At 41.7% G+C, this 10,583-nt stretch overlaps 3 protein-coding genes across 3 annotated transcripts; all 3 read left to right on the top strand.

Moving 5' to 3' along the window:
• Positions 1-824: 824 nt before the first annotated feature.
• On the top strand, positions 825-1,933 carry LOC140929637 (uncharacterized). The gene is made up of 2 exons (XM_073379379.1): positions 825-1,750; positions 1,904-1,933. Exons 1-2 carry the CDS (start codon positions 1,262-1,264, stop codon positions 1,931-1,933), a joined length of 519 nt encoding a protein of 172 aa, XP_073235480.1. The 5' UTR covers positions 825-1,261.
• LOC140932172 (uncharacterized) lies at positions 1,706-3,877 on the top strand. Its single transcript, XM_073381815.1, has one exon. It carries the CDS (start codon positions 2,057-2,059, stop codon positions 3,875-3,877), a length of 1,821 nt encoding a protein of 606 aa, XP_073237916.1. The 5' UTR covers positions 1,706-2,056.
• A 31-nt stretch (positions 3,878-3,908) lies between these two features.
• Positions 3,909-5,030, top strand: LOC140932173 (uncharacterized). The gene has a single exon (XM_073381816.1). The coding sequence runs from the start codon at positions 3,909-3,911 to the stop codon at positions 5,028-5,030; it is 1,122 nt and encodes a 373-aa protein (XP_073237917.1).
• The last annotated feature ends 5,553 nt before the right edge of the window (positions 5,031-10,583 follow it).

Consider the following 10,583-nt stretch of genomic DNA (forward strand, 5'->3'; position numbering starts at 1 on the left):
TGTAAACAGTAAATTTTTTGATTAATTTTGAAGCCTTGTATGTTCGCTTAACTTCATTAAAGCCTGTACACTGGCTAAGGTAACATTATATGTAATGATTTCTATAGGAGAAGAGTTGGAAAGAGAGAATCCTCTGTTGGAAAATAGCCAGCTTTCCCCCGCAATTAACTTGATGGAAACACAGCAACCTATCCCAGACGATATTGTCAGAAACGATGAAGAAGACCTCCAGTTACTTGCAAGAGCGAGGGCAGTTGGTGTGCAGTATGAGTTTGCACAGCATGGTGCATCAGAAACTGAAGAGGACAAGAGGAGGAGAAGGCGGCGAAATCAAAGGAGAGTATCTCATGAGGAAGGAAGGCTGCGTGAAGTTGTCGGAGATTTACCACCACCTCCTCTAGCAGGATCAAGTCAGGTTGAGGATAATGCCTATAGCGCTATACGTGCATTTGAAGTGGAGCAAATGACCTACACATTCAGTTGTTGCGAGGTCTGCAAGGAACGACGTCTGGAATGCAAGGGCACAAGAAACATGTGTACTCGCTGCAGACGAGATAAGAAGATACCAAAGGTTTGGTCAGAAGAGAACAACATGGACCCAATGTCTGTCCCGGAGATTCTGTCTGGAATGTCAGATGCTGAGCAGATGCTGATAGCAAGGTTAGCACCTACTGACCATGTGCATATGTTAAAGCATGGAGGGATTGCTTCAAAGGGATATTGTATTGCATTCCCTCAGGCTGTTCAAGAACCAGCAACTATTCTTCCACGTCTGCCAGCAGAGGTAGAAATTATACGGGTAAGAAGGCAAGGAAAGGATGATACTCATAAGGACTTTAGGGTTAGAAGACACCGTGTTGAAGGAGCCCTTTGCTGGTTGAAGGACAATAACCTTGCTTATGGTGACATTGTGATTGATGGCTCACGCTTACAGAATTTACCTGAAGATGGTGAGTTGCCCAATTTGAGAACTGTGGAATTTTCTGAAACAGAACGCGTGGATGACCAAGGCCCTGCTCCACAGCAACTGGATGCCGGGGAAACGGATGGTACTGATGACGTGACAGTCTCTGGAATTATTCTTCCTGAGCCAGGAGTGAATGTACAAGCACAAGTTGAAGCGGCCATAAATGAAGTTGTTTCAGAACCTAGGGAAGGCGAAGCAGAAGGTGCAATACGAGATGTGCAACGACCAGTAATCCCATGGCCGACTACAGATACAAGACCAGTGTCTGAATTTACTACGCCTTATTTTTTCACCATGGCGTTTCCTTGCTTGTTTCCATATGGAAAGGGTGATTTCCACATAAACCGTCCAGTAACATGTCCTTCACTCCACGACTGGGCGGAGCACTTACTGTGGTATCAAGATGGAAGATTTGCTAGGCATAAAGTATGGAAGTTTGTTGTTCACAACATGATCTTGAGGAAGCGTGCACTGGAGCAGAGCAGGTTCTTTGTTGATCAGCAGCTAGGTGACCCACAAATAACTGTTGCAGACCTGCAGGAGCGACTAGCGAGGGGTGATACTTCATTTGCAGATAAATTGTTGTATTTTGGTGCAAATCTGCGTGGCACGGCTCAGTACTGGCATCAGAGACGCAAAGAGCTTCGTGCTTTGGTTGAGTTCATGGTCAATGAGAAGGGTGGGCTGCCTTCGTTTTTTATGACTGGAAGCTGTGCAGAGTTCTTTTTTCCCCCACTAAGGCGACTATTGGAACAGTACATCTTGCAGTCAACGGGGGAAGAAGTCAACCTTGCTGAAGACAGCAATGCCCGTTTCAAGGCTGTTCAAGAGAACACTCATGTGGTAGTCAGCTACTTTGACCTACGTACCCAGGCATACCATGAGAAGGTACTGAAACCAGTGTTTGGTGTCTCCGATTATTGGTACCGTTATGAGTTTGCCAAGTCCAGGGGTCAAATTCACTAGCATCAACTTAGCTGGAGAGATGACAGGCAACCACACCAGCTGTTGCATGAAGCTCGTGAGGACAATTGTAGCGAAACAGAGTACGCAGCTAGACTTAGCCAGTGGGCGGATGAAAACTTTGCCATGACAGCACTACACCCAGCTGGTAGTAATGAAGAGGGACAGCCGAGAAAAGACCTTTGGCCACCACCTGAGGGTACTGCTGACCCCGTATCAACTGATAGGGATCCTCTGGTGAAGATGCTTATGGAAATAGCTGCATCACAAGATGCAATACTGGAGGATCATTTGCTTTTAGTGAACCGAGTTGGGCTGCACAGTTGTTCTGATTACTGCTTTAGGACTCCTCGTCATCCTGAGCCAGGATTACAGCCAAGAGAACGTGTATGTAGGATGGAGTTTGGGAGTGAGTTTCGCCCGGGAAAGAAACTGCACAGTGTCCCAGAAATTGTGGAAGATCATAATGGAGCTCCCCGCCTTGAGATGCCTCGTGATCATCCACGTCTGGTTCAACATTCTCGTTATCAAATGCAGTCTTGGAGAGCAAACGGGGATGTGAGCTTGATTCTTTCCAACTCTCCCCCAGACAATCCTAGCACAGATGATATAATAGCCATAATTGACTACGTGTGTGGATATGCTTGCAAGGATAGCGAACCCACTGGTGCAACTGCTGACCTCTTTAGGGACATGGTGAATGCTGTTGATGCAGCTGATGCAGACCAAGTGACAGGCAAGTCAATGTGTGCTAAGATGCTGATAAAGACCGTGGGAAGACGAGATATCAGTGGACCAGAGGCATCCTTTGAGCTGAGTGGGCTAGCACTTTGGCGATGTAGCCGTCCATTTACCTACTTGTCAATGTCAGGGTCAAGGAGACTTGAACGTGATGGTGAAACCGCAACTCGCAGCACCCCATTGGATAAGTACCTTGCTCGATCACAAGATGAGCACTGTTCCTGGTACCGTTTTGCATCCAAGAATGGTAATGTGCCTGTCGTAAGTGGTGGTTCTACACACGCAACCTGGCCACTGAATGAAGATTACTGTAGGACTACGCTTCTGTTACACTGGCCGAGCTGGTTTGACATCCAAGAAGTGAAGGGGGACGCTGAATCTTGGATTGATCGCTTTAAGGACTTCCTTGCTAGTGATGACTGTCAAGCTTTTGTGAAAGCCCAAGTTGCTAAGGCACGGCGTTATGCAGATCACCCACAAGAACCTGTTTTTGAAGAGGTTGAGGAAGATGATGCTGTTGAAGCAGAAGAACAGCCAGACTGGGTGGATGTATATGCAGGGCAGAACCAAATATATGAGGGTGTAGAGCGTGACTTTGATTATGATGATGGCGGGGAGGATTATGACTGGAGCGGTACCCGTATTATTCTTCTTGAAGGAAAAGACCCAACAAAGTGGCTTCAAGAAAGCATTAAGGCGGATGAGGAACAGGAGAGTGGAAGTACGGATCTTGATTTACCTCAGGTGAGTCCATTGTCTCTAAATGAGAATCAGAAAGTTATAGTGAGTCTAGTGTTGCACACCCTGTACAACTTTGTTGAAAACACTGAATATTACCATCCACTGCGACTTGTTGTATCCGGAACTGCTGGCACAGGAAAGTCGTATGTCATCAAGTGTCTCCAGAAGTTAGTGCGGCAAGTGTTTGGGGCCAATAATGCAATACAAGTGATAACTCCGACAGGGAATGCTGCCTATCTCGTTCAAGGCAGTACAGCTCACAGCTTTCTAGGAGTACCAACTGGTGGAAGGTCTTGCAATGAGTTGACCGTACCCTCAGGTACCTTACTAGAGAAAATTCAGAAAAAGTGCGAAAATCTGAAAGTTTTGGTTGGTGATGAACGATCAATGTTTGGACGCACAACAATGGGCTGGATGGAACAGCATGCACGTTTTTGCGATCAACAGAGGAGCCAATTCAGATGAGTTGTGGGGAGGGATTCCTGTGGCAGTGTTTATGGGAGATGATGTCCAGCTTCCTCCTGTGTGTGACACCCCCGTGTACATTTCAGATTGTCGCAGTGCACCATCCAACCATGGTCGTCTGGTTTGGACAATGTTTGATAGTGCTGTTGAGCTTACTCAGATTATACGGCAGAATGAATCTGAACAACAGCTAAGAGATGTGTTGATGTCACTAAGAAATTATGCGACAACACTTGAGCAAATCCATTGGCTACAACAGTTTCAGTGGCACAATCTCCGCATGTCACATGGCCCAGAACTCCTTGCTAGGATGGATGAGCAAGGTCTGTATGTATTTCCCACGCACAGTCTTGAATGGCAGCGTAATAAAACAAAGCTGCTTGAGTATAACAGACAGCCAAACCACCCAGTAGCAAAGATCAAGGCAGTTGACAATGGCAGACATGCAATGAAGGCTGACAGTAATAAGGCGGGAGGAATGTTACCTCTACTGTATCTTTGCCGCGACAGCAAAGTCATGCTGGTAGTTAACTTAAAGGCTGACTGGGGTTTGTACAATGGGGCAGTAGGCACAGTCGTAGATATTGTGTACAAAGATGGCCGCAGACCCACTGATGATCCTGCTCCTCTACCTGATGTGGTTCTGGTGAGGTTTCCAGGATATAGGGGGCCACCGTACATGAATGGAGATCCGACAGTTGTGCCAATTGTACCGGTAAGTCGTTCTACTGAATGTGCATGTCGATGCAAGCGTCTGCAGGTTCCATTGCGACTGGCATGGGGAACAACAATCCACAAGTGCCAAGGGATGACTGTGGGTGCCGGAGAAGCATTTAGGTATGTAGTGGTTCACCCTGGAGATCATAGCTTTGAAGCTAGAAATCCAGGAGCTCTATTTGTGGCATTGTCGCGAGCAAAATCAGCGGGTGGGGAAGGAAGAGATCCTGATTTTGCTTTTCATGAGGATGTACTCATAAACAATGACAGATTCAGACCTGTGGACACTCCAACTACACGAGCTAGAGACATGGAGATTGAGAGACTGCATGTCTTAGCAACTCAGGGTCGGCAAAGAAGGATTTTAGCACCAGCATATAGGGAGGAAACCTTTCTCAGACTGGTAGATTGGGCTCAATCACAAAGTTATCATTGAGACATTGCTGAATTAGTTGGATCATAGTTGTCTGATCAATCTGTTTTTCGAATACTCCATCTGGCTAACTCATAATTAGCCTGACAATAGCCAATGATGTGGTGATGTTTCATTTCAAATGAAGGGCTGAGGCCTGTTATGCTGTAATCGGTCTAGGTGACTGAGGACCTTAGTGGTCATGCATAAACAATAAAAGGACCGTTATGCTGTAATTGGTCTAGATGACCGAGGACCTTTGTGGTCATGCATAACAAATTAATGAAAGGACCGTTATGCTGTAATCAGTCTAGGTGACTGAGGACCTTAGTGGTCATGCATAACACATGAAACGACCGTTGTGCTGTAATCGGTCTAGGTGACTGAGGACCTTAGTGGTCATGCATAACAAATGAAGGGAATGTTATGCTGTAATCGGTCTAGGTGACCGAGGACCTTACTGGTCATGCATAACAGATGAAAGGACTCTTATGCTGTAATCGGTCTAGGTGACTGAGGACCTTAGTGGTCATGCATAACAAGTGAAACATCATTATATCTTGTGGTCATGCACAACTAATAGCATTGTTACTCTGTTTTCAGCCCATGTGACAGAAAAGATGAAGTAGTTATTTTGGTGTGGCCTTCTCTATTTAAAGAGCTAACTTAAACTGTATGGAGTACGTGTTTGTCAGGCTGTACCATGGTAACGGTATTAAGAAACAGCCCAGTTGAAGAACAGCCAAGGAGTTTTTAAACGGTATTGCGGTCATATTTTTTTCTTAGCCCGGCGACACGAGTGAAGGTGCTCCCTTCATGATACCCCCGCCTTTTTGAGCGGCTAATACGGGGCGAGATCTTGTAAAGATCTTCAAAAATGCCTCGGGGGACCGGGAACCCTCTTGTTTGTCCAGCAACTTGTCTTCTTTAAGAGTAGGATGACAAGACAAATAAATATAGTAAGTAAGCTAGGGGGACGTTTGAGAACAACTAAACTGAATGAACTACAATAGTGTAGAAGCCTGCAAGAACCTGCACTTACCCAAATTAGTGAATATGGGAATCAGCTAAAATAAAGGCTTTTAGGTTGTTTTTACGTGGTAGCTAATGCCAAGATTTTTATTTACTTCAATCCAGTCTATTCCCTTTTCTCCCCAACAACAATGATACATTAAGAAACTTTGTTATCATAGCTGGAAATTTCTTCCCAACCATGTGCACACTCATTGGTTATTTCAATGTCACCTGACATCTAACAATGAAAGTGTTTGGTGCCAAATCTCTAAGCAGGCAACATTGCAAATCTCATTCACATCAGAGGGTAACAGTGCACTATTACCCGCGAAAGACCAACAACTGACATTCCAGAGAGGTTTAATGAATTTCCATGCAGCTATAATTTTTTTAAAATATTAGCACAAATCACTTAAAGACTTGGCCCTTGGGAAACAGTTAATTTTGTTTCCCAAGAATCTAAATATTTCCCAGCACCATTCTCGTTAGTTAGTTCGAGGTCACATGACATCTAACTGTTTCCCACCACAATCTCTGAGGAATTGCCAGGCTAATTGACCAGCTGCTGTGGAAATTGGAGAATGACTATATGAATGGTTAGGTACGTTAGGTACAGTGCCAAAGTTGCATTTATAACTGTGATGATCTTCTCTGAATTTATTTATTCATTCTGCATTTCCAGTATATGAAATTAATGTATTTATTATATCATATATAACTTTGTTGTGTGAATTCACCATGGATAAGTTAATCTTTTCTTGTGCTGTTTCAAAGTTATAGAGTTTTAGTTTTAGTTTCAACTTTTAAGACCTTTTTCTTTCCTGCTCTTTAAACCTTGTCTAACTACGAGGTACTTTTTTTGTAGTTTTCTTTGACTCCTCCTTTGTCGGGAGGAGGGTTCGGCTACATCCCGATACCGACTTGGGGGGGGGGGGGGGGGGTATCAATATTTACAACGAGGTTATATCGTATTGTGCACCAGTGTGAATAAAACGATCTTCATTAACATCATTATTATCGTAATTATTATTGTAATGAAATCGGGAGCTCCGCTTTTAGGCTTGGCTAAATCTATATATTTTATCATACTCGCTAGTTACTTCGGAAGCCCCTTTACTTTAAACAACGCGTGTCCAATAATGACACAGTTGCTTCCTGGATCGTCACAATAATCACAAACGTATGCAATAAAAGTTAATGCAAGTAAAGTTTGCTTCAAACCCATAAACTGAGGGGCTGACAGTTCTGTTGATTTTACAGTATATAAGGGTGCCCTCAAGGTCAGATGTAATGTAAAAATTATTGCTAGAATGAAATGAAAATGTCATCAAAAGAATTTTGACAAAATTCTGCTTACTTGTGTTCGTTTGTTTAGGGTTAAAATTGTAATCACAGGTTGGAGATTAGTTTGTTTCCATTGAATCTCCGAATATGATTCTGTAACTAAGAATCGCTTGTTTAATTTCTATGCTATACACTGAACGTGACTACAGAGAATCAAAGTGCAATATTTTGTTTCAAAATAGAATCAGGCTACGTGAGAAAAAAATGGTGATGACAGACATGCTAATCGGCTTTTATCAGTTTTTTGTATTTTAGAAATTACGCAGTCAATCAGACGTAAATATAAGAAAAAGATGAACAAATAAGCTTAAAAGACCACCTCGATCACGTTCAGAACAAGAAAAAAGAAACGATCCTGCAAAATGAGTATAATTCATTAATTCATTGTTCACAGTTTGTTGGGGAAAGTTTCAGAACGTTTATGTTTCAAACCGACGAAATAGCATTACTTCAGACTGTCAAAAGTCAAAACAACGAATTTCCATAAAAATTGTTAGAAGACTATAGGTTACCTAATGAAAGTTACAGATCTTGAAAAGATATCGAATATCAAATATTAAAGAAACAAAAAAAAAACTCAGAGGAATTTAAATTTCTTTAATTTACAACAACATCAACAAAAGCTTTCGATTGATCTCTAGGCATGATTGATGATAAATGACCCTTGCTGAGACCATTTAGAAAAAATCCACCGACACAGCTAAAAAGAACGCATTAAAACCGGAACGTTGCTAAGTTTAACACTACTGGCGCTAAACACTCAAGCGGATTCCATCCGGGCTAAACTCTTTATCTACTTTCACCCTTAAATTTTGCATGCATTTTTCGCTCTTTTTTTTTCTATGCATGTATACATTTCCACGAACCTTTTTATTTTTTATCTTTTGGCAATGATGACAAGAAGCCATGAAACGTTATGTTTCTTTTACATCGCTGATTCTTGTATTAAAATATTGCCAGGTTTAAAAGGGATTTGTTGAAATCTAACAAAGATATAACTCTGCAAGGTCACCGAATTTTGTATGGCGGGAATCATTAGTTCGTTTCCTCCACGATACAAACGTTGGTAAAATTTCACGATTTTGTGAAGCAGTAGGTTCGCTCTCTTTGGACGTTTTTAACCTTTAAACATGGTTCTTTATCAAAAGTTGAAAATACAGATTGATGAATATTTTTTTGTCTTGGTATCTGGTGTTGTCAGACTCTGCTAATCCATAATGTCATAACAGCTGAAATGCTTGTAAAATAGGCTCAAAATGTCCAAAAATCAATCATGTTCGAATTTAGACATCTGTGTCCGAATCTCAAAACAAACGTAAAAATGTCAGTCTATACATGTTCAACTGTCATATCTTCTGGCGGCTTTTATAGAGGTAAAAGTGAAGTTCAAATATATTGACATGTTAAATTTATATAATTGAGAATGGGAGATTACTTTTCATTTTGTACTTCACCTGGTACATGTAAAGCTCCGACCCGTTAATAAACTGAGAATTTACTTCAAACAATAAACTTGTAACCTTTGCAAAGAGATCCACTTAGAATTAAGCCTGCGATCAAATGAACAGGGGATAACTTAAAAAAAAAAAAAACGCAACCTCGATGGGTCGACACCTGAGCCCGCGGTGCGATCATGTGAAACTGGTCAGCGATACCCTGCTTTGACAACTGTCGATTGACCACAACATGGATGTGCAATATCAGGTTGCAAGCTCCCAATCTAACCAGAAAGTGTGACATTTCATATTGGTTCCCGTGTGGTTTGATCGGACGGGCGGACGGACGGACGGACGGTAAATGATGGGATAGATAGATCACCAAAGTTTCTTAGCTATGGCGCTCCACTCGCGCTCGCGTGAAGGTCCGCTAATATTCATAAACTGGTACCAAGAGAGCATTCTCTCTTGCTGGTACCGTATGCAGGATTATAATCTAAAAAATACAATTGGCAGGTACTTTAAAGTTTCTTCTGTTATTTCTGTTCTGATCTTTTCTCCAGTCTTTGCAACCTTTATTATCTTTATATGTCACTTCTTGGCTGTTACTGCAGATTTAGCTCATTAAAATGATAATGATAAAAATTTGCCAATTTATATAGCGCGTATTTACATATGCTGATCAATAGCGCTTTACAATCATATATTTAAGAGAAAACGAAAATACATTACCGTGAGAATAAAATAAACTAAGTTACAAACTATAAAAATACTTCTTAAAAAGATAGGTTTTAAGTCGAGATTTAAAACTGTTAAGTGATGTTGCTTGACGAAGCTCCACAGGTAGGCCATTCCAGAGTTTCGGAGCTGCTGCTGAAAATGATCTTGCTCCCAATGTTGTAAGCATCTTTCCCCTGGGATAGTCCAATAAGAGCTTACCAGTAGACCTAAGATTATGTAATGAATTCGATTTTATACTAATAAGGTTGCGAAGATAAGATGGAAGATAATTCCTTGGAAGTTCTTCCGAGCAATGTCTATATCTGTATCTACTAGTACCAGAAAAGAATAAAATAAAAGGTTTAAAGTTTTTAAAATATCAATTATGCAGACGCCTATTAAAACTTACAAAAGGCATGTAAGCCTTAAACGACCCTTGTCTGAAAGTTTAACCAGCAATTAGCGAAATGTATCACATCGATCTAAGCCAACACAATATGCAAAACGCTTGGGCTGATATTTCAAATATGATAGCAGCACGTCAGAACACACCCAAAGTATTCATAAAGGCGACTTAAAAACGACAAATATAAAGCCTTTGTGGTCTTTGAACTGTGTATATGCCTGCCGTATACATTGTCTGCATGAATATATTTGCTTTCGCTTTATTTCTTAATTATGGCCAGAAGTCGATTGAATAGTCGGTGAACCATCCTCATGCTTGTTGGGAGTAAAAGAACCTTCCAAATCATTTCCCAGTCTCTTTTGCTAAACAGCTATTAGTTCCATATGCATGTTCTGTCGTCTTTTCCTGCACAATGCCTTTAAAACGTCTCTGAAAATTCGCATTCTGAAACTGTACACGAGAGGATTCATCATAGAATTTGTTAGATGTAACGCATACACGTACGGCACAAAGCTATCAGGAATGCACTGCGGGCACAACTCTCTCGTTGAGTAGACAACAAACGCAGGCATCCAAAACACAAGCGATGAAGCGATTGCGATAAAAAGCGTTTTTGAAAGTCGAAGATCACGTTTCCTTAATTGATTGATATGGATA

Source organism: Porites lutea, chromosome 3 (genome assembly GCF_958299795.1).
Source record: "Porites lutea chromosome 3, jaPorLute2.1, whole genome shotgun sequence".
NCBI classification, from domain to species: Eukaryota; Metazoa; Cnidaria; class Anthozoa; order Scleractinia; family Poritidae; genus Porites; species Porites lutea.

Coding starts and splice junctions, on each gene's coding strand:
- LOC140929637 (XM_073379379.1), top strand. CDS start 1,262: ATGGCGTTTCCTTGCTTGTTTCCATATGGAAAGGGTGATTTCCACATA. Junction 1,751..1,903: donor TGCAGTCAACGGGGGAAGAA/GTCAACCTTGCT, acceptor TACCGTTATGAG/TTTGCCAAGTCCAGGGGTCA.
- LOC140932172 (XM_073381815.1), top strand. CDS start 2,057: ATGACAGCACTACACCCAGCTGGTAGTAATGAAGAGGGACAGCCGAGA.
- LOC140932173 (XM_073381816.1), top strand. CDS start 3,909: ATGGGAGATGATGTCCAGCTTCCTCCTGTGTGTGACACCCCCGTGTAC.